This window comes from Bison bison, unplaced genomic scaffold (genome assembly GCF_000754665.1).
Source record: "Bison bison bison isolate TAMUID 2011002044 unplaced genomic scaffold, Bison_UMD1.0 scf7180017864516, whole genome shotgun sequence".
In the NCBI taxonomy this organism is placed as follows: domain Eukaryota; kingdom Metazoa; phylum Chordata; class Mammalia; order Artiodactyla; family Bovidae; genus Bison; species Bison bison.
This window is the reverse complement of record NW_011495069.1, coordinates 10,299,692-10,327,262: the sequence shown is the minus strand read 5'-3', so window position 1 is coordinate 10,327,262 and position 27,571 is coordinate 10,299,692. Positions and strand designations below refer to the sequence as shown.

The following is a 27,571-nucleotide window of genomic DNA, read 5'->3' as shown; positions in this document are numbered from 1 at the left end:
CTTTTCCTCCTTTGCTCCCTTTCTTTTGTATTGTCTCTCATGCATACACACACACACACACACGCACACACACACACACACGCACACACACACACAGGCCCTCTCACTATCTGTGTTATCTTTTTCTCTGTCACTCCCTTGGGTTTTGTCCTCGACTCTCCTCATCCCTCTCATCTGTCTCTGTTTACATTTGCCTGTCTCTCTGTGGGCCTCTCTCTCTCTCCATCTCTTAACCCCTCTCCCCTGACTCTCACATTCTCCTTTCTCACTCACAGCTCCTCTTGCTCACACTCGTACTAGGCGGCGTGTCTCTCCCCCACCTTACTCTCTCCTGGTGGCCGCTGCCCACACCCCACCCTGCCCCTCATTCTGCGAAGTCTCCAAGTGGCACCCAGGGCCTGGGTGACCCAACTCGAGATTTTGTAGCATGTCCTTTCCGCTGATGGGGCCCTGGGGTCATGGCATTTCCTCCTGGGGGTGACTTGGCAGTGATGTGAGCTATTTCCTTACTTCTGCAATTACAGACAGCACAGAGCCTGCAGCTGCCGATATGCTCAGACCTCGCAGCAGCAGCCACTGCCCCTGGACAGGTAAGGGGGTCCCAGCCCTGGCCCGGCTTGGGGGAGGTGTGTGACAGCGTCCCCAGGAGATCAAGGTCCTGCCCCTAGACTCCGCCTGAGCAAACGTGTGCTTCTGTTTTTAAGGGACGGTTCTGACATCTTCCCCAGACCTGCGGCTCTCATTTAGAAGGACTTCCTCGTGACTAGACATTCCCAGGGAATCCGCTACCACCTCTGGTTCTCTGAGGTCAAGGCAGCTCTGAAGTGACCTCAGAGACCTCCCTGGGGGGTGGTGGTGGTGGTGGTGATGAGAGGGGGGCTGCCTAGATCTCAGGGGCCTGGGTGCTGTCTGCTTCAGTGGCTGTGTGGCCTTGGCCATGTCACTGCCCTGCTCCTCCGTTTCCTAGAGTGCCACACGAGGCCAGTGCTGTCTCCCCAGCAGGAAGGTCGGGAGGCAAAGGGTCAGGTACCGGGCTGGGTATCTAGGAATTGACTAGGTGCTGGGTTCTCCTGCGGGGGTGATGAGGAAGATAACAGGGTTGCTGATACAAGAGTCCTGGCCCACAACCTGTTCCCGCCATCAGGTCGCAGGTGTTAGGGACTGAGCACAGGCTGGGAGCCCCTGTCCTTTGCTGGCAGGAAGTCAGATGTGGCCATGGAGAACGGCGGCTGCTGCTCAGACTCTTACTTACTTGTGAAGAATGAGGGAACCTGCAGACTTGCTACCCAGAGCATTCAAGCAGCTCTGATTTAACGCTTGACTGAATACACAGCTGTTCCAGGTGCTTGGCATGTGTGTGTGTGTGTGTGTGTGTGTGTGTGGGCGTTAGGGAAACAAAAGAAAGATACATCCTTGCCTTTAGATACTGACAACACAGTGAAGGAAGGAAGCCCCGAAAGAGATGAGACTGAGCCTGAAGTGGGCAATGGGGTTTTGGCATCAGCTCTTGCCTATCAGCTGGCACCTTGGGCAATTCAGGAGCATCCCTTCCTTCCTTATTGAGGTTTAAGTACTGACCTATGAGTTGGCGGGAGAGGGTGAAGTAAGAGGCTGGTGGGAAAGTGCTTTGTCAATAGTAAGCTGGTGCGCAGACATGAGCCAGTATTACTGCTGGTACCAATACTGTTATTCTTACTGTAAATGCCTCACGGAGGAGGGTTTGTTTGTTCCTCATTTTATCCTTACTCTTCACGTGGCGTTTGGCAAGTCATACAGTCTTGGAACATGAACTGAATGGGGAATGAGAAAGTAGTGTGTTGTACTGGAAGAGGATGGACAGTGAGCCTGAGGTCCAGCATCTGGTTCCAGCTTGGCTCCTGATTCTGTGCTCACTTGGGGCAAATCCTTTCTCTTCTCTGGGTCTCAACTTCCCCATCTGTCCAATGAAGGTTTGGGTAAGAAAGCCACAGTCTCTGCTGTGTGTAGGCTAAGTCGCTCAGTCGTGTCTGACTCTTTGTGACCCCATGGACTGTAGCCCATCAGGCTCCTCTGTCCGTGGGATTCTCCAGACAAGAATACTGGGATGAGTTGTCACTTCCTTCTTCAGGGGATCTTCCCCTTCAGGGATCTAACCCACGTCTCTTGTGTCTCCTGCACGGGCAGACGGGTTCTTTATCACTAGCGCCCCCTGGGAAACCCATAGACTGGTCTACAGTAGTAATGTCAAAATGGGCCTCCAGGAGTGAGTTTCTGCTCTGGATTGATGGGGGCTGGGGCCGGGGTGACGAGAGGCTGGGATTCTTTCTGTCCTTTTATAGAAAGATTTTTATGGAATGCCCTCTTCCTCCCTATCCTAAGCCTGCGAACTCGCCCTTGTTGACAAGAAAGAGCTGCTTATTTTTTCCAGTGAAGTCCCTTCTTTCCCGTCCTGGTCTCTGCCTCCCCATGGATATAGGGGGCACCAGCTAAGCTCTGGCCTGGGGACGCCCCCTTATGGATCCAGGGAGAATGTGTCTGGTTTCAGAGTGGAGCCCATTCTCAGAAGGGTATCTGCTGGGCCCCCGGTGCAGCCATGTGTCTGATCACAGCTTTTGGGTTCCTTGGCAGCATGGTGGAGGGGAGAGAAGCCTCTGCTATCTTTGTGTGTGCATGTGTGCCTGTGGGGTGGACTGGAGAACTGGCTCTGGGTATATATTTCCATGAGTGCCTGGAGTGTGGCCAACTATGGGTGGGCCTGTCCAGCCCAACAGTTCCTAGAAGCAGGATCATCAACCAAACCAGTTGAGAGGTTGGCACTCCATTCTTCCCTCATGTCTTCAGCCAAAGAGAATCCAGAGCCAGTGTGTGTGTGTATGTCTGTAAGATGTAGGGGGAGGAGAATTTGTGGGGGGAAGACTGTCATTTAGTAGCCCCTCCCCACCTGTTTATTTCTATAGAAGGGGGAACTTCAGGATCTAGGTTTGGAGTTGAGCTCAGCTGGCTGATGTGAGAACAGCGTCAAAAATCTGTGCAGCGCCCTTCACAGTTGGTAAAGTCTGTTTTGATTTTCTAAGTTCTTGACTGTTTACCAAAGCCTTTGTTACTCTCAGCAATCTTCCTTTTCATAGCAATGTTTCAGCTTGGTGGGGAGGCATGTGCAGATGAAGATCCCAAGGTTCAAAGCTAGGGAGAGACTCACTCAAGATGGTTAGGGGCTTGGCTGAGGCCAGAGCCCAGGTCCCCTGATCATAATTCCTAATCGTGATTCATGTTTTTCTTCAGCCACCCTTGGTTGCTGCTTCTAACGGAAGACAGGTGGCTGCTTTGGTTCATGGCTGATTTGTTTGCTCATTCATTCATGCAACAAATATTTTCTGAGGGTTGGGGAGGAGCTCCCAGTTACTGAGCTATAACCAGGTGTATCAGTTGCTTCATTCTGCACATATAGCTACCCTGTGAGGAAGGTTTTATTGTCATTACTTTTTTGCAAATGAAGGAAGAGAGGCTTTGAGGGTCAAAGATCAGCTGGGAAAGAACAAAGCCAGGTGCAAATCCGGGTCTGTGTGACTGCAGGGCCTGCGCCCTGTACCCTATGTTTTCCCTCAACCTGTACCCTACATTTTCCCTCGGGCCAGGCCCTGAAGATGTGAGAGTGGTTCCTGGTATAACAGAGGGGTGTGCCCTTGCTGCGGAAGCCCAGAGGAGGAAGCACCTCCCTGCCCTCCTTGCCCCGGCTGACTTCCAGGAGGCAAGGAGTGGGGAGGGTGACTCACAGACGGATATATTTTTTTTTAATTTTATTTTATTTTTAAACTTTACATAATTGTATTAGTTTTGCCAAATATCAAAATGAATCCATCACAGGTATACATGTGTTCCCCATCCTGAACCCTCCTCCCTCCTCCCTCCCCATACCATCCCTCTGGGTCGTCCCAGTGCACTAGCCCCAAGCATCACAGACGGATATTATCTCCATATCTGGAAGCCAGAAGGAGAGACCCAGGCCAGGCTCAGGGTCCCCCAACCCCACGGGGATGTCCTAGGCCAGATGAGTCGAGACAAGCAGAGACTGAGTCTCATCAATGTAATATACATACCTGGGACCAGCTGGACCCCAAGTGAGAGAGAAAGCTGGGAAACTTTGATACCCAGGCCACCTCCCACCCCCCATCTCTGGGGCCCTAGACCCTGTCCCTACCTCTCCCCAGACAAGGAGCTCCGTTCATTCACCAATAAACGTGCCCAGTGGGGTCCTAGCCTCCTTGAACTGGAAACCAAGGGGAGCCTAGTGCAGAATTCGCCAGAAATCAGGAAACTTCCTCCTTTCCTTTGCCCCTCAACTCCCTCTGCTTCCTGGACAAGTGGTATTGAAACCACTCCATGAGGGGGTAATTTTTGGAGGATATGAGCAGAGGCACAAAGGCATGGGCAGGCCAAGGCACAAATATCAAGTGTCAGAGGAGGCCAGAATGGGTAGCAACTTATTTCTTGAGGATTTTAGAGGTTCAACTGCCTTCAATCTCAACTGACCTCAACATTATGAGGTCAATGTTGATATCATTTCCATCTGATAGATGTGAAAACTAAGTACTCACAGAAGGGCAATGATTAAACTATGGTATTTTACTGGTTCCAGGAATCTAAGGGCTGGGAGTGGCTGAGGCTGGTGTGAGAGGGTTTAGAAGTGAGGGATGAGGGACAATGTGACTGTGTGTGTGTGTGTGTGTGTGTAATGCCCGAGGCCCTATACCCAGGGAGTTCCCAGCCCGGAAGGAAGGCGATATCCACAAGAAATATGGGAACCAGAGGTGGTTCCCATACTCCTTCTGGGGTAGAGAAGTATGACTAATAGCCAACATTCATTGAGCTCTTCTTATGGATCAGGCATTTCCTATTCAATCCTTACAACAACCTTATGTCATAGGGTTAGGGTTATTTTTTTATTTTTATTTTTTTTACAGATGAGTAAACGAAGGCTCATGGAGGTAAAATTAATTGTCTTGGACAAGGATTCAGTTCAGTTCAGTTGTGTCCATCTCTTTGCGACCCCATGGACTGCAGCACACCAGGCCTCCCTGTCCATCACCAACTCCTGGAGTCCACCCAAACCCATGTCCATTAAGTCAGTGATGCCATCCAACCATCTCATCCTCTGTCATCCCCTTCTCCTGCCTTCAATCTTTCTCCGCTTCAGGGTCTTTTCCAATAAGTCAGTTATTTGCATCAGGTGGCCAAAATATTGAAGTTTCAGCTTCAGCATCAGTTCTTCCAATGAATATTCAGGACTGATTTCCTTTAGGATGGACTGGTTGGATCTCCTTGCAGTCCAAGGGACTCTCAAGAGTCTTCTCCAACACCACAGTTCAAAAACATCAAGGGTTGGCTGATAGCATTTTGCCAACTGTCCCCAGTTGCCATAAAATTATATGACTGGTTCCCAGAAGTTTTCAGGGTTTTATCTTTTTAATATATTTCTTATTATTTATTTGGCTGCCCCAGGTCTTAGTTGTGGCATGCAAACTCTTGGTTGCCACATGTGGGATTTACTTCCCTGACCAGGGATCAAACCAGTGCCTCCTGCATTGGGAGAGCAGAATCTTAGCCACTGGACCACCAGAGAGGTCTTCAGGGTTAATGATATATCTGGAAGCCTTATGTAAATGGCTTCAAGCTGGGAAGAACTTGGGATGAGCTTGATGTGAGCAGTTGCAATGACAGTGGTGCTATTTTGACATTTGATCTGATCTAATTAGCAGATGGTCTGGACTTCCTGTAAATACAGCTTTTTAGAGCTGTTGGTCATGAGTATCTGAAACTGGGCTACATTACTCACTGAGTCTTTGCATCATGCTGGGAACTATGTGCTTGGAATATTATGAGCTCCATATACAGTGGAAGGACCTGAGGCTCAGAGAATGATCAGCTTGACTGTGGTCGTGAAACAAGGACATGACCAGAGGCAGAGTTTGAATGGAGGTTTGTCTGATGCCAGAGTCTGTGATCTTAACCACTGTCCTTTCTCAAATGCTTTCTATCCTCTGTCTCACTGGATGCTCACGGAAATCTCTATAGGGTAGATCTGTTATTGTTCCCATTTTATAGATGAAGTTCAGAGAGGCGAAGTAGTTTTTACTAACTGTTGCACAGCTATTAAGTGAAAAAGCTAAGCCATATGGTTCCAAGTTAAAAATATACAGTGTATTTTCAAATCGGCCATTTCTGAGGCCCATTAAAATTCTTTGTGATAAAAATATGTAAGATGGATTTACCCTCTTAACGATTTTTAAGTATTGTTAACTATATACACATGTTGTACCACAGATCTGTAGAACTTTTTTGTCTTGCATGATTGAATCTCTGTGCCCAGTGAACATCAGCTCCCTGTTTCTCTCTTCCTCCAGCCCCTGGCAACCAATATTCTTTTTGTTTCTATGAGTTTAATTACTTTCAAAACCTCATATAAGTGGAATCATTCAGTCTTTTTTGCGATTGGCTTATTTCACTTATTAATATTCTCAAGTGTCATCCATGTTGTAGCAAAAGACAGAATTTCTTTCCTTTTACAGGCTGCATAGTATTCTATTATATGCATATTAATCTTTTACCAGATTTTGTTTATCCATTTGTCTGGTGATGGACATCTAGGTTGCTCCTGCCTCCTGGCTATTGTAACTAGTGTTGCTGTGAACATGGGTATACAAATATTTCTTCAAGATCTTGTTTACACTTTTTTTTAAAAAAGAAATATACCCAGGAATGAGATGTCTGGGTCATATGGTAGTTCTATTTTTAACATTCTGAAGAACCTTCATACTAATTTCCTGCATCATCTTACATTCCCACCAACAGTGAGTGCACAAGTGTTCCAATTTCCCCACGTCCTCACCAACACTTGTCATTTTCTGTTTTGATGAGCGAGGCCATCCTAATGGGTGCCGTCTCGTTGGAGTTTTGATTTGCATTTCCCTGGAGATTAGTGATGTGGAGCATCTTTTCATACGCCTTTTCCCCACCTGCCCCTTGACAATTTTTTTAACAAATTTATTTTATTGAGTTATAGTTGATTTATAATATTGTGTTGGTTGCTGCTCTACCACACAGTGATTCAGTTATACATATATACATATATTCTTTTCCATACTATTTTCCATTATAGTTTATCACAGGATATTTTTTTCACTGTCCTCTGTTTCCCTCAGTATATCCCAGGATAGTGAGTATATTTCCCCATGCTATCCAGTAGGGCCTTGTTATTTATCTATTCTCTGTATAATAATTAGCACCCGGTAATCCCAAACTCCCAATCCCTCTCTCCCCATCTTTTCATATGCTTCTGGCCTTTTATATCTTTGGAGAAATGTTTCTTCAGGTCCCTTGCCCATTTAAAATTTTTGTTGTTGTTGTCATTATTGAGTTGTAAGAGTTCTTTATATATTCTGGATGATTATTTGCAAATATTTTCTACAGTTCTGTAGGTTGTCTTTTACTCTGTTGATTGTTTCCTTTGGTATACAGAACTTTTAAAGTTTGATACAGTTCCAAATGTCTCTTTTTGCTTTTCTTGCTTTTGGTATCATACCCAAGTAATCATTGCCCATTCCAATGTCATGAAACTTTCCCTCTAGAAGTTTGATACTTTCAAGTCTTATGTTTAGGTCTTTAATCCACTTTGAGTTATTTTTGTATGTGATTGAAGATAAGAGTCCACCTTCCTGGTTTTGCATGTGAATATCCTGTTTTCCAAATATCATTTGTTGAGATTATCTTTCCCTGATTGTGTAGTCTTGGCCCCCTTGTCAAAGATCGTTTGACCGTATATGTGAGCATTCATTTCTGGGCTGTCCACTCTGTCCCATCGTTCTGTATGTCTATCTTTGTGCCGATAGCACCCTGTTTTGATTATTGGACTTTCTAATATGTTTTGAGATCAGGAAGTGCGAGGCCTCCAGCTTTGTTCTTCTTTCTCAAGACTGTTTGAACTGTTGTGGGTACTTTGAGATTTCTTATGAATTTTAGGATTTTTTTCTGTTTCTACAAAAAATACCACTGAGATTTTAACAGGGCATTAAATCTGTAGATCGCTTTGGGTAGCATGGACCTTTAAACAATATTAAGTCTTCTGATCCATAAACATAGTGTGTCTTCCCACTTACTTGTGTCTTCTTTAATTCCTTTCAGTAATGTTTTGTAGTTTTCAGTGTATAAGTCTTTTGCCTCCGTGGTTAAGTTTGTTTCTAAGCATTTGATTCTTTTTGATGCCATTGTAAGTGGGATTGTTTTCTTCCTCTTTTCTTTTTTCAATTTTTATTTATTTCTTTACTTATTTATTTTTGGCTGTGCTGGATCTTTGTTGCTTCACGGGTTACTCTCAAGTTGCCGCGTGTGGGTCTCTCATTGCGGTGGCTTCTCTTATTGCGGAGCACAGGCTCTAGGGTGTGTGGGCTTCAGTTGTTGCGGCACGTGGGCTCAGCAGCTGTGGTTCCTGGGCACTAGAGCACAGGCTCAATAGTTGTGGCACACGGGCTTAGTTGCTTCGAGGCATGTGGAATCTTCACGGACCAGGGCTGGAAATCTGAGTCCCCTAGACTGGCAAGCAAATTCTTTACCACTGGAATACAAGGGAAGTCCCCTGGGATTGTTTTCTTAATTTCCTTCTCTCTTAGGCCCATTTTATCTTCTTCTTCTTTTTTTATTAATTTTTTTTATTGAAGGATAATTGCTTTACACAATTTTGCTGTTTCCTGTCAAATCTTAACATGAATCCGCCATAGATATACACACATCCCCTCCCTTTTGAACCTCCCTCCCATCTCCCTTCCCACCCCACCCCTCTAGACTGATACAGAGTCTTAGGCCCCTTTTAAAATCTTCATTCTACCAACAGGGAGACAGAGACCCAGAGTCATGGAGTGAGTTTAGTGTTTGAACCAGAATTTGCTTCCAACTTCACCACTGCCTGGCAGGAGTGAGATGGATACAGAGCGGACTCTCCTTTCCATGGTCCCATTCAATTCCCCACTTTGGGGAGCAGAGGGAAAAACAGGGCCCCAGGTCAAAGGCATCTCTTCCTGGGTCCTTGCAGCCTCTGAAGCGCCTGCTCTCGGGCCATAGGACAGGTCTGTGAGTGGAGGAGTCGGCCACAGAGTGGTTTGCTTCCAGCAGGGGCCACAGCTTGGCCTGGGAGAGACAGGCTGGGCCTTGGAGTTCAAAATCTCATCGGCCATTTCCCAGTTGTGTGACTGTGGACAAGTCTGTTTCATTCTCTGACCTCACTTCGTTCCCTGGAAAAATGGGCATTTTGTAAAACTCACTTTGTGAGGCTGATTTGAGAAGGAACTATGATCATGGGTAAGAGGTGTCTGTTCATTTAATTAGTAAACGATGCTCAAGGCCCTCAGCTTAGGTGGGTGGCTCCTACACCACCCCCCGGCCACATCGTCCCCCACAGAGCATGGTGTCCTTGAATCCAGGCGAGAGTGCTTCCTCAGAGCCTGAGTTCCTCCCACACTCCCAGGCTTGCGGGGTGGTGAGGAGTTGCTGAGGCATGGAATGTGGATGAACTTAGATATGACTGATTTTTAGCTTATAAATATTTAGACGCTTGTACTCTGGACCCCAAATGGCCCCACAATATTAGGGGCCAGTCTGACTGGTAAACACAACTTTCCAACCCACAGTCCGCACTGGGGAAGTACCCAGCACACACTTCCTGTTGCCCAGATCTCAGTGGTTCCTCCCCTCTAACGGTCCAGCTGAGGACAGGAGCCTTTTCTCCAGGTCCCCTAGGGGCCAGATTGTTGGCAGACAGATGAGACTGGTACCAGTGGGAGTTGGGACTGAATAGTCTGCAGGGCAGAGGGTGGGAGATACAGATGGTAGAATTCTTCTTGTCATCATGAATATTTATACCCTCTTGGCCCAGCTTCAGCTAAACATTGGGCCTGAGCTTGCTGCCTGGACTTGATCCATCAGGGTGGCCCTGCCCGCCTGTTAAGTTGAGTGGTTCAGAGTTGCCTCCTTCTCCCTCTAAATGCTCATTCCCTTCCTGAGTTGTTGAAAGCTTTGCTGGCATTAGCCCAGTGCTGTGTCTGGAGCTGGCAGGAAAGGCAATATGTTAGAGACCCTAAGGTCACTGGTGATCCATAGTCCCCTCCCCTGTCTTCAGCTGACTGGAGACACTTGAAGTGATTGGAGACACTTGGAGACCAACAGTGAGAGAAAGTCCTGACCATTTGTGGCAACTTTGTATGCTTATTTTTGGAACTTTTGTTAGGGTTATAAGATTGTGCAGATGAGGAAATCCAGGCTCCGAGAGGTAAAGTCACTTGCCCAAGGTCACACAGTAAGCAAATGCAGAGTCAGGTAACAACCAAGGTGTTTCTGACTCCAGAGGCCTTTTCCGCAATCTGCTATGTCTCCCCCAGGGAGACGGGACACCTTTTGTTTATGCCAGTTTCCTCTGAATAATCATCAGGGCATGGTCATTCATGCATTCGATCCCCTGTGTGTGACACTGAGAAAAAAGAGATAAAAAAGATCTAGTCTCTAACCTCAAGAAGTTCTCAGCCTGGTGAGGAAACAGCCACAGAAATCAATATTTACAACATGTTATGCTGACAGCTGTGCTCAGTACCATGTCAACCCAGGCAAGGCGGCAACTCGTTCTGTCTGGGGCAATCAGAAAAGGCATTCCAAAGGAAGCCCTCTTTTAGATTAGGTCTTAAAAGATGAGTAAGATTTTCCTGGGTAAAGCGATAGGCAAAAGGCATTCTCAGGAGGGGCCGTGGCATGTGTGCGGGCACCGAGGTCTGAGGAGAAATCGTTTTTAAAGAAGCAGCAAGAAGTTCAGTGTGGGGACTTCCCTGGTGGCCCAGTGGTTAAGAATCTGCCTTGCAATGCAGGGGGCAAGTGACTTTACCTCTCGGTTCGATCCCTGGTCGGGGAACTAAGATCCCACAAGCCATGGAGCAACTAAGCCCTCTCACTGCAACTACTGAACCTGTGCGGTGCAACTAGAGAGTCTGTGCACCACAACAGAGGATCCCCAAAGACACAGTGAAGATCCCACGCGCTGCAACTAAGACCTAATGCAGCCATATCAGGAAAAAAAAATTCAGTGTGATTAGAGTAGAGGGCAAGGGGCAGTAGAGGCTGGTGAGAGAGGAGGTGGGAAAGGAGCTTGCACCTGGTCCTGGGCAGGGCGGAGCCATGGAAGGTGTTAGAACAGGCAAATATGTGGCTGGCAGTGTGTTGAGGCATAGTACTGCTCAAAATTCAGTGTGCATATGAATCACTGGGCAATCTTGTTAAAATAGATGCTATAACAGCAAGTCTGCTGTAGAGTCAGCTTCTGCATGTCTAACAAAGCTCACAGGTGATGCTAATACTGCTGGTGCACGGACCACAATTTGCATCATGAGTTTGTAGAGGGCTCAGCCTGCCTTCTCTGGAGGCTGCTCTCAGGGGCCGGCAGCCACTGTGCTGTTTAGTTACTGGAGAGATAGGCCTCCACCATCCTCTTGGGTCACCCTCTTTCAGCTCTCATCTCACAAGAGTTGATCTTATTGGTTGCTAGATATTTGCTTACTAGACAGATGTTTATCAAGCTCTTACTCTGGGGACTTCCCTTGTGGTCCAGTGGCTAAGACTGTGAGCTCCCAATGCAGGGGGCCCGAGTTCCATCCCTGGTCAGGGAACTAGATCCCACATGCCACAACTAAAAAATAAATAAAATAAAAGCTCCCCTCTAGCCAAGTTTGTATTGGGTGCGGGGATAGAGAGAGGGATTGGAAATGCTACTTTCTGGTCCATGTCACTCCTGTCTCTTGCCTCTGAAATAGTCTCTCTGCTTCCACACTTGTTCGTCACCATCTATTCTCTGCCCAGCAGCCAGAGAGAGTCGGATTATGCTGCTTATCTGCTTGACATAGTCCAGCAGTCCTCCAGTGCTTATAGAATAAAATCTAAACTTCTTACTGTGGCACAAGAGAGATTTGGGGTCTGTTGCCCTCTGATCTCATCCTTGTTGTTGTTAAGTTGCTAAGTTATGTCTGATAACTTTCTTTGCGACCCCATGGACTGTGGCATGCCAGGCTTCTGTGTCCTTCACTAATTCCAGGAGTTTGCTCAAACTCATGACCATTGAGTCGGTGGTACTATCCAGCCATCTCATCCTCTGTCATCCCCTTCTCCTCCTGCCTTCAATCTTTTCCAGCATCAGGGTCTTTTCCAATGAGTCGGCTCTTTGCATCAGGCAGTCAAAGTATTGGAGCTTCAGCTTCAGCATCAGTCCTTCCAGTGAATATTGATTTCAATCCTAAAGGGTTGGTTTCCTTTAGGATTGACTAGTTTGATTTCCTTGAAGTCCAAGGGACTCTCAAGAGTCTTCTCCAGCACCATAATTTGAAAGCACCAATTCTTCAGTGCTCAGCCTTCTTTATTAGTCCAACTTTCACATTTGTACATGACTACTGGAAAAACTATAGCTTTGACTATATGGACCTTTGTTGGCAAAGTGATGCTTCTGCTTTTTAATATGCTGTCTAGATTTGTTACAGCTTTCCTTCCAGGGAGCAAGCGTCTTTTAATTTCATGGCTGCAGTCACTGTCCACAGTGATTTTGGGGCCCAAGAAAATAAAATCTGTCACTGTTTCCACTTATTTCCCCTTCTATTTGCCGTGAAGTGATGGGACTGGAGGCCATGATCTTAGTTTTTTGAATGTTGAATTTTAAGCTATCTTTTTCACTCTCCTCTTTCACTTTCATCAAGAGGCTCTTTAGTTCCTCTTCGCTTTCTTCCATAAGGGTGGTGTCATCTGCATATCTGAGATTATTGATAATTCTCCTGGCAACCCTGACTCCAGATTGTGCTTCATCCAGACTGGCATTTCACACAATGTATTCTGCATATAAGTTAAATAAGCAAGGGGATAATATTCAAACTTGATGTACTCCTTTCCCAATTTTTAACCAGTCTGTTAGTCCATGTCTGATTCTGACTGTTGCTTCTTGACTTGAATACAGGTTTTTCAGGAGACAGGTAAGGTGGTCTGGTATTTCCATCTCATGAAGAATTTTCCACAGTTTGTTGTGATCCACACAGTCAAAGGTTTTCACATAGTCAATGAAGCAAAATAGATATTTTTCTGGAATTCCCTTATTTTTCTATGATCCAGCAAATGTTGGCAGTTTGATCTCTAGTTCCTTTGCCTTTTCTAAACCCAGTTTGTACATCTGGAAGTTCTTGGCTTATGTACTGTTGAAGCCTAACTTGAAGGATTTTGAACATTACCCTGCTAGCATGTGAAACGAGTACAATTTTAATGGTAGTCTGAACATTCTTTGGCATTGCCCTTCTTTGGGATTGTAATGAAAACTGACCTTTTCCAGTCCTGTGGCCACTGCTGAGTTTTCCAAATTTGCTGGCATATTGAATACAGCACTTTCACAGCATCATCTTTTAGGATTTGAAATAGCTCAACTGGAATTACATCACCTCCACTAGCTTTGTAGTAATGCTTCCTAAGGCCCACTTGACTTCACACTCCAGAATGTCTGGTTTTAGGTGAATGACCACACCAACATGGTTATCCAGGTTATTAAGACCTTTTTTGTACAGTTCTTCTGTGTTTTCTTGCCACTTCTTCTTAATCTCTACTGCTTCTGTTAGGTCTTTACTGTTTCTGTCCTTTATTGTGCCCATCCTTGCATGAAATGTTCCCTTGATATTTCCAATTGTCTTGAAGAGATTTCTAGTCTTTCCCATTCTATCCTACTCTTCTCATTTCTCTGGAGACACTGACCTTTCAGTTCTTTGAAACTGACGCCTTTACTTTCGGCTTAGAGTACGATGAATTTATTCCCACTGCAGGCCCTTTGCACATGATACCCTATGCCTGGAGTACATTTCTTCATCTACATTTTCTCCTGACTTGTTTCTTCTCACTTTTTAGATTTTAGCCATGAGAAGATACAGGTTTTGTAGGACTCTAAAGTTTATACAATTTGGGGGGCCTTCTTTAAATTAAAGATATGAAATTATAAATATACAATTAAGAGCAAGGCCTTAATATACAATTAAGAACAACTTCAAGGCCTAGGAAGGGATCTTGAAGTTTATGCTTCATTGGCTTCACAGTAGATCTGCCTTTGGTTTCATTTATATGTCACTTCCTCTGAGAAGCCTTCCCTGGTTACTCTATTTTAAGCAGCCCCCATCCAATAATCATCATGTCACACTTTTTATTTCTTTTGTTGAATATATCACAAGTTGAAATTACCTTGTTCTTTTATCTCTCTCCTTATTTTTGTTTGTTTTCCACATCTAGAGTATAGCTCCTTAAGAGCAAGAATCTTGCCTGTTTTATTCCCACAATGTCCCCAGGACAGTTCTGGGCACCCATTTGGGTGTCAGGTGAATGAATGGACACGGTCTTGGTCCTCTGGGAGCTATGGCCCAGTGCTGGAAGGACACACACAGGCAATTTCAGTGAGTTTTGGGAGCCCAGGGGATGGGCATTAACCAGGCCTGGGGAGAGAGGAAAGGGTATGAAAGGGTCAGGGAGGTTTAGGAAAAACTCCCTGGAGGAACGGAGGCCTTAAAGGATGACCAGTAGTCAACCAGGCAGAGAGAGGGAGGGAAGCAGGAATGAAAGTGTGGATGGATGAGTCCCAGACCCCGAGGAGACTTGGCTGGTTACATTTTGGGTGATTTCAAGGGTTCTGTTGATGCGAAGGGACTTCTGTGCACCATATTCAGAACGAGGGCCAAGGGAGTGGGAGTCACCTGGGGACCTGGAACTAGAAGGAAAGTAGCCGAAGCAGCAAGAGTCTGGGTGGTGGGAACTGGAGGCTCCAGAGACGAGGCTCCAAGCAAAGGCAGGGTGTCCGCCTGAGACTTCCACACTGACTCTGGCCCTGTGTCTGGAAGAACGAGGCCTACTTCTGCTCGGCCTCCTGTGGGGCCGTGTGGACTGGGGAGGATCTGGGGTCAGACAGACCCAAGTACACATTGTCACAGGTTGGGTTCCTGGGAAGATGCTTCTCATGTGAGATTAGCCCACAGATGTGTTTTTCCTGGAACATTTTTAAGCAAAACCGAGATATTGTATAATCCTACCTGTAAATTCTTTTTGTTGTTCAGTTGCTAAATTGTGTCAGACTCTTTGTGACCGCATGGACTGCAGCACGCCAGGTTTCCCTGTCCTTCCCTGTCTCCCGGAGTTTGTTCAAACTCATATCCATTGAGTCAGTGATGCCAGCCAACCATCTCATCTTCTGTCACCCCCTACTCCTCCTGTCCTCAATCTTCCCCAGCATCAGTGTCTTTTCCAATGAGTTGGCTCTTCGCATAACTACTTTAGTTTGTGTATATAATAGATCAGGAATTAAAATCTAAAACTAGAGACATCCCTGGTGGTCCAGGAATTAGGACTATGAACTTCCACTGTAGTGGGTGTGGGTTCAGTCCATGGTGACCTAAGATCCCAAATGCTGGGCAGTATAGTAAAAAAAAAAAAAAAAATCTAAAAATATATAACCAATATATCAAAATTACAACCTCACAAAATTAACATCAATTTTTTTTCTTTTTCTGGCTGTGCTGTGCAGTTTGAGGGAGCTTAGTTCCCTGACCAGTGTGGAATCCTAACCACTGGACTGTTAGGGAATTCCCAGCATCAGTTTCTGAATTCCATCTAATACTTTGTATTGGAGTTCTCCTAGTTGTCTAGCAAATATGTTTTCATAGTTTGTTTAAAACAGGATACACACAAGGCCCACACACAGCATTTATTTGCTCAGCTCAGATTCTTGAACGAGAATTTGATGTTCCACTTCCTTGCCTCTCATTCACGCCTCCGCTCGCACTTAGGAAACTGCTCTCCCTCTGATCACGCGGGATAGACTTCCGAGTGGCCCGTGCAGTGTTTGCTTTTTTGTCTGCACTGTGCTGGGTCTTGCCGTGGCTTTTCACACCATTGGCCACTTTCCAACACTCTTGAAACTGTCTTCGCATGAGGACTCCAGTGTGGTCCTCCCCTGGTCCTTCTACCTCTTGACCACCCTGTCCCTACCTCCTTCCTAGGTTTTCCCTCCTCCTCTGACTTCTCTTTTGACGTTGGGCTCTTTAGGATCCTCCTGGGTGTTTCTTAGGTACTATACCTGTTACACGTCCCCCATGGAATTCCTCCTCCCTACCCACACACTCTTCCTCTTCAGTGTCATCTCTGTGAAGACAGACTCTACCCAGCTCTAATCATCTGGGTCAGAAACCTGGCCATTCGTGTCTCCTCCCTTTCTCTCAACCACTGTCCCTTGCATCACTAAGTTCTGTCCATTCTACCTCCAAATCATTCTCACAGCCATCCATTTCCCTATGATCTGCCATGGTCCAAGCCTCCTCCAGCTCTCTGGACAATTGCAATGATCTTTTTCGCCATCTCTCTGCCTCTGGCCTGAAGCCCCTCCAGTTTGTTCTGTACACAATAGTCAAGTGGATGTGAGAGTTGGACCATGAAGAATACTGAGCACCAAAGAACTGATGCTTTCAAACTGTGGTGCTGGAGAAGACTCTTGAGAGGCTCTTGGACTGCCAGATCAAATCAGTCAATCCTAAGGGAAATCAAACTCGAATATTCATTAGAAGAACTGATGCTGAAGCCAAAGCTCCAGTACTTTGACCATCTGATATGAAGAGCTGACTCATTGGAAAAGACCCCGATTCTAGGAAAGATTGAGGGCAGGAGGAGAAGGGGGCAACAGAGGATGAGATGGTTGGATAACATCACTGACTCAATGGATGTGAATTTGAGCAAACTGCAGGAGTTAGTGAAGGCAAGGGAGCCTGGTGTGCTGCAGTCCGTGGGGTTGCAAAGAATCAGACAAGACCTAATGACTGAACAACACAATGCTCAAAGTCATCTTCCATAAACACAAAATGCTACATATGTCAATGACTCCCTGTTTTCTCCAGAATCAAGTACAAACTCCTTTAGCCTAAAATTCAAGACCCTACTTCAGTAGACTGATGATGCTTACTTTGTAGGTCCTGTCTATCCTCACCACCACCCCATCCCCTTAGTGAAAAGTGAAAGTGCAAGTCGCTCAGTCATGTCTGACTCTTTGCAACCCCCTAGACTATACAGCCCATGGAATTCTCCAGGCCAGAATACTGGAGTGGGTAGCCTTTCCCTTCTCCAGTTTTAGCCAAACCAATCTTCTCAAGTTCCCCGAGAAGAAGGCACATTCTCTGCTTTCTTCCAGGTCTCTTCCTCTCTCCCAGCTGCATCAGGCTAACTCCTTCTCTTCCTTCAGCCTAAGCAGGAGTTGTTCTGGACCCTTCAGTCTGGGCCGTGGGCACCACTCAGAATGACCCTGACATCTAGAACCTCCACCATAACACTTGTTCAGTCGTTAAGTTGTGTCCTGCTCCTTGTGACCCCATGGACTGCAGAGCACCAGGCTTCCCCGTCCTTCAGTTATCACTTATCTGTTTCTGCATTTCTCTCTTGAAAATGTCCTGTTAGTCCCTGAAGGACAGAGACAAGGTCTGTTTTCAGAGGCCTCAGAACTGCCCAGCTGTGAGCTTGTCCAGTGAAGGTGTGAGTGAGTGACCGAATGGGTGAGCTGCGCTGTGAGGTGGTATTCCCCATTCACATGGTGAGAGTATTTTTTGAATAATCGATTAATGCCCCCAAAACCCCATCCCACCCCTAAATCCATGACGAACAAAATACCAAAGTTTTCAATGAAGTCTGCATAATAGTGCCAGGCAGGGCCATATTAGAGTCTGAGGGAAAAGGAAGAGTCAGTAATACTGATTGGGATTCTTTAAAATTGCGTTAAAATGTTATTTATCTGGATTACTGAGGTTTTTGGTGCTCCCTTAAATTTTGTACCCAGGTGAACACCTCACAAACTTTACTGTAATTCTGATCTGGGAGGGAAGACTTCCTCAACAGGCCTGGACAGGCGTGGTACAGGGGTCAGGGCCCAGGAGAGTGTCCTGGGTGGAGTCCTTTGTCTGGAGAAAGATCACTTTGGAGTTTTCCCTACCCTGCTGGACTGGAGCCTAAACCCAAGAAGAGGAAGGGACTTGGTTGGGGAGAGGGGTTGGGGGTGGGGGTGGTTAGGGATGCAGCTTCCTTAAAGACCCACAGTGAGCACCACACACTGCCCAGTCCATCTGTGGGCTGCCTCCCCGCCTCTCAGACCCCAGGAACAGGGTCCCCTAAGGCATGAGGGTTTTGTCCAGCAGGAAAAAGAATCAAGGGGAGTCCCAGATGAAGGGGCATCTCAGGCTCACCAGAAATGAAGGGAAGGAGGCGGAGCTGACATGATGGAGCATCGATTTTCAAATTTTCTAGTTTCGAGATCTCTTTATATTCTTCAAAATTATTGAGGACTCCAGGGAACTTTTGTTTACATGGGTTATATCTCCCAATGTTTACTCTATTCAAAAGCAAAAATGACATTCTAAAACGTTTTGTTTTTAAATATGAAACCAATAATAAACTCAGTTCATGTTAACATAAATCATGGTTTGAGTAGAAAGTAACTAAAGTTTTCAAAACGTAAACAATTTAGGGAAAAGAGTAGCATTAATTCACATTTTTCTTTTCCAATCTCTTTAATATTGGGTTCAATGGAAGACAGCTGGGTTCTCACGGCCACTTCCTCATTCAATCTATTGTGATAACACTGGGTTGAAGCATACGAAGAAAATCGGCCTTCCCACAGCTATTAATTTGTAAAGGGAGAAATATTTTTATGGATTTTTTCAGACTAATTGATGATATTCTGTCTTAAAACATTACTTATTTATCTATTAACTTTTTAACCGCACTGGATCTTTGTTGCTGTGGGCGGGCTTTCTCTAGATGCAATGCGTGAGCTTCTCCTTGAGGTGGCTTCTCTCTAGTTGCAGAGCATCGGCTCTAGGCACTGCTCTGCAGTTGTGGCACGTGGGTTTAGTTGCTCCGAAGATCTTCCCAAACCAGGAGCCAAACCTGTGTCTCCGGCATCGGCAGGTTAACCAGTGGACCACCAGGGAAGTCCCTTGTCATCTGTTAGCAATGCGATATATTGGTCTATCTTGCCCTTTGAATCTTTTACCTCTGTGTAACTTGGAAACATCATGTTTTCCACTTTTGGAAAACATTGGTTCACTGAGATATATAGGTCTTCCAAGTATTGACCTTTCATTATGAGGTGTTTGAAGGACAGGGAAGCCTGGAGCATTTCGGTCCATGGGGTTGCCAAGAGTCAGACACATCTCAGCGATGAAACAAGAACAACAATTATAAGGTATAAAAATTGCATTTATTAACGTAACTACAAAGCTCATCAGAACATTCTTTAGCTGCTGGAAAGCTGTCAACCTCATGCTGGCAGAAACAATTTTTCAAAACTTCTAGTTTTCTCTTGTTAAGTTCAAGTTTTATCATTGGCAACAAGAATGGGTCATTTGTTTTCCTTGATGAGACAGGTTCACTTTATTTATATTTGAGAAAAAGTCTGCCAGATACTCAAGTCTCTGAAAACACTGTAGTTCGCCAGTCATTTTTTCAAGTGATAACAGTAATATGAAAAACGGCTCAGCTCACAACTCAAACAATGGCACAATGGTCTTTTTCTGAAGACAACCACTGTATTCCAGTTTGCAGCAGTGGTGTTTCCTATATATTTCCCATTCTGATACACAGATTATTAAAAAGATGTGTAGGGACTTCCCTGGTGGTCCTGTGGCTAAGACTCAGTGCTCCCAGCACTGGGGTCCAGATTCAATTCTTGGTTGGGGAACTGGATCCCACATGCTGCAACTAAAAATTCCACATGCCTCAAGTAAGATTCCAAATGATGGAACTAAAGATCAAAGATCTGGCATGCCACAACTAAGATTCAGGGTAGCCAAAAAAGAAAAATATTAAAAAATAAAAATTTTAAGAAATGAAAAAATTAAAATAAAAGAAGTGTACTTAAGATTTAATAAAATAATTTCCTTTCTTTATCAAGGACATTTAAAAGTGAAATTGGCTTCTCTTTGTTTTTAACATGGAATGCATGGCGGTGAAGAATATGGCACCTGTGACAGTTTGGTATCTCTGCCTTGATTGGTGCTAAAGAATCAGCAGTTTTATTCACCCTTTTGTAACATTAGCACAAATGTCAACACAGTGAAAAGGACAAATAATGTCTTGGTATTATTATGATGATTGTTTTGACCTCATGGATCCCCTGAAAGCTCTCTCTCGTCCCTCATTCACATGGACCACTCTTTGTGAGTTATTATCCTGTACCTTTGAAATAAAATGGCAGCATAGGTCACCTTTAGGAGTGGGAAAGTTCCCAGCTGAGTAGAAGCTAGCAATTTGCCGCTGAGGAAGCAATTTATGTATGTGTGAAACTCATTCACTTCACTGCATACTTGAAACTAACACAGCATTGTGAATCAACAGTACTCTGGTAGAAATTTAAAGAATTATGTAATTAAAATCAACTATGTAATTTACTCATTGGAAAAGACTCTGATGCTGGGAGGGATTGGGGGCAGGAGGAGAAGGGGACGACAGAGGATGAGATGGCTGGATAGCATCACTGACTCGATGGACGTGAGTCTCAGTGAACTCCAGGAGTTGGTGATGGACAGGGAGGCCTGGCGTGCTGCGATTCATGGGGTCGCAAAGAGTCGGACACGACTGAGCGACTGAACTGAACTGATGTAATTTACAATTTTACTGGAGGGTGAGTTTTTTGTTTTTAAAGGAATCACAATGATGTATTTGAATAATGGAACCTACATTTATTCAGCTAACATAGACAAACCACCACCATACTAAATGGAGCAAAGAACAAAAAGTTTATCAATCAACAAAATTCCAGTTACAACCATTGATTTCTTTAAATTCACCTGGAACCCTAGACGTCTTCAAGTGTTTCCAATGCTCTGGGGCTCCTTAAAGGGTGGGTGTAATTAACAAGGCTAACCCATTCCTTTAAACTTTTTTTTTGGTTTTAAATTTAGTTATTTTTTATTTTTGGCTGTGCTGGATGTTCGTGTCTGAGCGGGTTTTTCTCTAGTTGCAGAGAGCAGAGGATACTCTCTAGTTGAGGTGTGTCGGCTTCTCGTTGCTCTGGCTTCTTTTGTTGCACAGCACAGGCTCTAGATCACAGGCTCAATAACTGTGGTGCATGGGCTTAGTTTCTCCATGGCAAATGGGATCTACCCAGACCAGGGATCTCCTGCATTGGCAGGTGGATTCTTTACCACTGAGCCATCAGGGAAGCCCCCTCTTCTTTTTATTTATTGGTTCATGGTGCTGGGAATAGAGTAGAATAGACAAAGTCCTTGATCTTGTTTTGCTCACAGTTAAGTGGGAGAGGGTGAAGCAATCATACAAACAAGAATATGATGACAATCGAGCTACGATTTAAGAAGTACAGGGAGTTTTGAGATGGGACCTGACCTGACCTGGAGCTGAATGAGAAACTCCGTGAAGGAGTGAAATGAAGCGAAGGTCTGAAGCAAGAGTTGGAGCTGGCCAGGTGAAAGTATATGTGGATCCGGAAGAGCGCTCCAGGCAGGGGCATGGGTGTGCATGCAGCCGGCTCAGGCAGGAGAGTCCTGGGTGGGCTTGAAGACCCACCTGGGAAGTCCATTTTGGCTGGAGCCCCGTGAGAAGGTGGCACGAGATGAAGGTGGAACTGCAGCCAGACGTCAGGTCAAGGGTCATCAAATGGCTGTTTTTTCCGTTCCTGAAATTCTTTCTTGCCCTAGTCCTAGACCCACACAGATCCCTCTACCTGGAGCACTCTTCCTCAGCTCCTCTTTCCGGCCTCAACAGAAGTGTCACTTTCTTTCAAAGTAGATCTCTTTTTTTCTTCATATCAACACCCCATTTTCTTTGTATAGCAACTGAGTTTGTTTACATTGCCTTTGTCTGTCTCCCCTAGGAGACTGTAAGTTCCCTGAGGGCATGGTCCTGTCTGTCCTGTTCATTCTGCCTCTCCTGTGTTTAGCAGTGAGCCTGACATGCAGTTGGAGCGCAGAAATATTTGTTGGATAAATGTATGAATGAACCAGATTTGAGATTCTGGCTCCATTCCATAATGCTGTGTGACCTTGGACGAGTCACATGACCACACTATACTCTGTAAAATGGGGATTTTACTTCCTATCTCAAAGGGAATTTGTGAGACTCAAAGAAGTACTGACTGTGGAAGCACTGAGCAGAATGCCTAGCTTCAAAAGAGGTACTCTTAGTGTTTTGGGTTTTTTTTGGGGGGGTGGGCAGCATGCAGGATCCTACTTCCCTGACCAGGGATTGAACCTGTGCCCCCTGCATTTGGGAGCATGGAGTCCCAACCACTGGATTGCCAGGGAAGTCCGCTCCTAAGTATTGTCTTCCTTGCTTCTCGCTGTCAGTTCCCTACTTTTTTCTCTGGGCTGTGATATATGTATGATGAACTTCAGGCCTTGCTTAATCCCAACTGAGTCTCTTGCCATCCCATCCCCTCAGCTGCAACACAAACATCAGAGGTGCTTCTAGGCTTATGCGATGGCACCATAGTAAGAGGAACAAAAGTAGAGGGGAGGAAACACTGGTTTTGATGGAGAGTGGATGGGAGTGATGAACTGTTGAAAATGGACCAGACTTTGATTAGTGTGATTATGACTAGCTTTAATCTTCTTTAATATACAGTTGAATCTTGAACAATTCAGGAGCTAAGGGAGGCAACCCTCCACGAAATTGAAAATCTGCTTATAATTTTAGTCGGCCCTCCCTCTATGGGGTTCCATATTTGTGGATTCAACCAACCATGGATTGTGTGGTACTGTAGTATGTATTTAATTTTTAAAAAATCCATGTATAAGTGGACCCACACAGTTCAAACCTGTGTTGTCCAAGGATCAACCATACTTTAAAAAAACTTTTTGTTTTTAAATTTTAGGCCTTTAAAAAGGTTGCAAAATAGTATAAAGAGCTCGTGTATGGACTTCACGCAACATTCTCAATTCATAAACTACAGTACAGTGATCAAAACCAGGACATGAACATGGATACTGAGTTATCTAAATTATAGACCTTATTTGAACTTCACCACTTCTTCCCCCAGATACCAACCCAGCATCCCATGTCTCACTTAGTTGTCCTATGTCTCCTTAGTATCCTCTGACCTATGACAACTCCTCAGTCTTTCCTTTCTTTCATGACCGTATTTTTTATGTGGCTGCACTGGGTCTCAGTTGTGGCACGTGGGATCTAGTTCCCTGACCAAGGTTGAAACCCAGGCCCGCTACGATGGAAGTGTGGCGTCTTAACCACTGAACCACCAGGGAAGTCCCAGCCTTGACACTTTTGATCATTTATTTTGTGGAATGTCACACAATTTAAGTTCGTCTGATGTTTTCTCATGACTAAATTGAGATTCTGCGTTTTGACAAAAATACCACTGAAGCGATGAGTGCTTTTCAGTACATCATACCAGGCGTACCTGATGTTGCTGCGTTTTGCTAACGATGATGCTACTCTTGATTGCTTTGTTAAAGCAGTGTCTTTTGGGTTTCTCCACTATGCTTTTATTTTAAAATTATATTAAAAATTTTTAAATTACTAAAGCAAAACATGCTCCTAAAAAGTTCAAACAAACAAAAAGTATAAAGTAAATATCCTTCCCACAACCTCTACCTCACCTTCCTAGAAGTTACTTACTTGTCAACACACTTTGAGGTATATCATTCTAGACCATTTTCTATATAATATCCACATATATAATGAGTTCATACCAATTTTTTAAATTTTGTTTTACTTAATAACATTATCCAGGGACAACTTTCCATGTCAGTACAATCAGATCTAACTTGTTCTTTCTAATAAATAGCTGCTATTTCGTTCTCTGGGTGACCCTAATTTACACTTCTGTATTTTCCAGATTTTGTATGAGCACATAAATTATTTTTTTAACATAGAACAGTTTATCATCAAAATTTCTATCTCAAATTTCATCAGTACAAAAATATTCAAATTTTGTCACAAAATTAAAATCATTATAATTTAAGTTAATATTTTAAATTTTATATATTTCATCACCAGGAATAGATTACCTAAAACTTTAAGTCAAAATGAGGTCAAGGATAAAAAGATATGTTTTAAAATGAAACAAGAGAAAAGAAATTCCACTGCCACTGATTTTATTGAATCTCAGAGGCCATTCATTTTAAAAACACACCATTATTTTATGTAGGAAGAAAAAACATTGTCAATTAATTGGAAAATGCCATCAATTTTAGAGTTTTTAAAGTGTGCAAAACAGGAGTCTTGAACAGAGTAAATAAGATAGTACCATGTTGGCCCTTCATTGACCAGAATCCCTATGTGGTCTTTCAGGAACAGACAGGATCCTATGACCAGCCTCTACTTCCAGCACATAGAGATGGAGCCAAATAATTCCTTTCGTGTGGACTCCGAGTTCCGATACACCCTCTTCCCAATTTTTTACAGCATCGTCTTTGTGCTGGGGGTCATTGCCAACAGCTACGTGCTGTGGGTCTTTGCCCGCTTGTACCCTTCCAAGAAATTCAACGAGATAAAGATCTTCATGGTGAACCTCACCATGGCTGACCTGCTCTTCTTGGTCACCCTGCCCCTGTGGATCGTCTACTACTACAACCAGGGTGACTGGATTCTTCCCAAATTCCTGTGCAACCTGGCAGGCTGCTTCTTCTTCATTAACACCTACTGCTCAGTGGCCTTCCTGGCTGTCATCACTTACAACCGCTTCCAGGCAGTGACAAGGCCCATCAAGACTGCTCAGGCTACCACCCGAAAGCGTGGCATCCTTCTGTCCCTGATTATCTGGGTGTCCATTGTGGGCGCAGCATCCTACTTCTTCGTCCTGGACTCGACCAACAGGGAGCCCAACAAGACCGGCTCGGCCAACATCACACGCTGTTTTGAACATTACGAGAAGGGCAGCATCCCGGTCCTCACCATCCACATCTTCCTGGTGTTCAGCTTCTTCCTCGTCTTCCTCATCATCCTCTTTTGCAACTTGGTCATCATCCGCACGCTGCTCACGCAGCAGGTGCAAATACAGCGCAACGCCGAGGTCAAGCGCCGGGCGCTCTGGATGGTCTGCACCGTCCTGGCTGTGTTCATCATCTGTTTCGTGCCCCACCACCTCGTGCAGCTGCCCTGGACCCTGGCCGAGCTGGGCTTCCAGGACACCGACTTCCACCAGGCGATTAACGATGCACATCAGGTCACTCTCTGCCTCCTTAGTACCAACTGCGTCTTAGACCCCATTATCTACTGTTTCCTCACCAAGAAGTTCCGCAAGCACCTCACCGAGAAGTTGTACAGTATGCGCGAGAGCCGAAAGTGCTCCCGGGCCACCTCGGAGACGGGCACGGAAGTGGTCATGCAGCTCAAAGATGTCCCTGTCAAATCCCTCAAATATTAGTCTAACTGTTGGAGCCAGGCCCGGAGGCTTCTTCTCCATGGACATCATCAAACTGACCTGAGGGGTGGGGGAGGGAAGGGGTGTCTGCCATGGTCCTGGCACCTCCTCCCTGGGCACTGGTGGCTGGTTAGGTATGGAGGCTACCTCACCAAGGTGGGGGTGCTGGCAGAACCAGACCGCTGGGAAATTCAGAACCTGAATGAGCCCCTTCAGCCACCTTTGGACACATGCCATATAACCTTGGCTGGCAGAGTCATCCCAGTGTGATAGCTCTGGAAGGGATGTCAGGACCAGGGGGGTAGTCCTTGGGAGCAGACCCTGAGTCACCCCGTTCACACCAGCAAGGTGGCAGTCCCAAATGAGTCAGGCCCACAGTTTTGGCCCACCACTCCTGTTATCACTGAAAGACAGAGAAGGGCTTTGGGGAAAGGATGCGCCCCTGGCTATGGCACTGTCTTTGGGATCGACTTCTGAGCCGGGAAGATCCCACCCAGTCTCCACTCACAGGCACAGGCACTCACAATTCTTTGCGACACTTCCTAGGGGAGGGCCCCAGGTGAAAGGGGAGCCACTTCCACCCGGCTTGGTGGAACATTTTCCTAATTCATGTATAAACCTCTACTGAGTGGTGACCAGCAAAGATAGAACATGCATGGACCAAAAACTAGGACAGGGAGCCTTTCTCCTGAATCAGATGCGTCTCTTCCACTGGCCTGGGGTAGCTCTGGGGCAGCGGGAGAAACTCAACTGCCACTTCCACTGTCTGTCTTAACAAGGAACTCTGAGAAAGTAACTCCTGTGAGGCAGCCACCCACTGTGGACGGGCAAGGCCCGTCAAAGCCAAATTGGGGCCCTCCAGGCCACTGTGATGCCTGGAGGCTTCCATGGGAAACAACACTCAGGCTAAGAAGTGCCTGCAGGTAGGTGAGGCCTCCAGGGTGGAAGGAACCTGTCATCTCCCCTCCCTGCCTCACTTTCTGGGAGGCCCCTCTGATTTAGCTCCTAGGAGGTGAGGGGAGCAACTATAATCCCTAGGGAAGGCAGGCACTTTGAACTCTGAGTGCAGAAGAGAGGGGGAAACTTCTCTTGAGGAGCTTTGGATGTCGGATCCTCCTCTCGCACCCTGAGCACCTGCAGTGTGAACCCAGCAGCCTCAGACTCAGGGGCTTGGAGGAGCCTGCCCCGATTTCCAGAAACCATCCTCCCTTCCAGCCAGTGTCCCTGCAAGGCTGGGATCCTGGTTTCCGGCACACTGGGATGATTTTCATAAATGCCTCTCAAAGGGCTAGTGACCTGCTTAGTCCAGTCGCCATGGGCTGGACTTAGCAGAGGTGACCATGTGAACAGTGGAGTGGATTTGAACTTTGGTGTCACACAGACCCGGTTTCAAGCTGTGGCTGTGTCACTTCCTGCCAAAGGACTGCGAGCTGGATTTCCTACCTCAGAGTTGTTAGGAGGAGCAGATACCTCTTGGTCAGGGTGACTGCTCCTCCCAGAGTCTCTCTGTTTTTGAGACTTTGTTCCCCCTAAATCTTCCAGTAGGGGATGAGAAGTGAGTGTCTGGCTCTTGTGGGGCCAGACAGGTTCTCGCTCGGGAATAAGCAGCAAAATTCAGGGATGCTCTTTCAGGTTCTGCAGGCCACTCACTTGAATGCACATAAACTCTGGAACTGTGAGTGTGTGTGTGTGTCTACGTGTGTGAGGTGTGTGTGCCGCCAGCACAGCAGGGGGGGGAAGGTATCTGCATGAATGTAGTAGAGATAATAGCTTTGCTCAGAGAGAAGAGATGTGCAGAGTCAAGCAGAGACCAGAGGGGACCCCAGGGACCTGCTGGCTCCCCCGCTCTACGTCCAGCCCTCTTGCCCAGTCCTTCTCAACGCTCCAATCTGCGCCACTTCCTTTGGGTCCTTGTGAGATTCCCTTGTTAGGATACACCCTCCTATTTTGCTCAAGTTCATTTGAATGAGTGATAATATTGATTACTTTGCAACCAAAAGAGCTCTGAAGGAGATAAATACTTGTATGCTAAAGCAGTGTTTCTTGAATTTCATCTGTTTGTGTACCTATATCATGAATTTTGCAAGATCCATGTACCATCTGTATGTTTTGCTTAATAAATATTTTTCTCTA

General features: G+C 45.6%; 1 protein-coding gene across 2 annotated transcripts; it reads left to right on the top strand.

Annotated features, from left to right (window-relative positions):
• On the top strand, window positions 1–27,571 carry PTAFR (platelet-activating factor receptor). Of its 2 annotated transcripts, none has more exons than XM_010830158.1 (2): window positions 1–590; window positions 24,367–27,571. In XM_010830158.1, the coding sequence occupies exon 2, from the start codon at window positions 24,383–24,385 to the stop codon at window positions 25,439–25,441; it is 1,059 nt and encodes a 352-aa protein (XP_010828460.1). In that variant the 5' UTR covers window positions 1–590; window positions 24,367–24,382; the 3' UTR covers window positions 25,442–27,571. The 2 variants fall into 2 exon arrangements, with proteins under 2 accessions (XP_010828460.1, XP_010828461.1); XM_010830159.1 differs by lacking the exon at window positions 1–590 and adding an exon at window positions 2,153–3,028.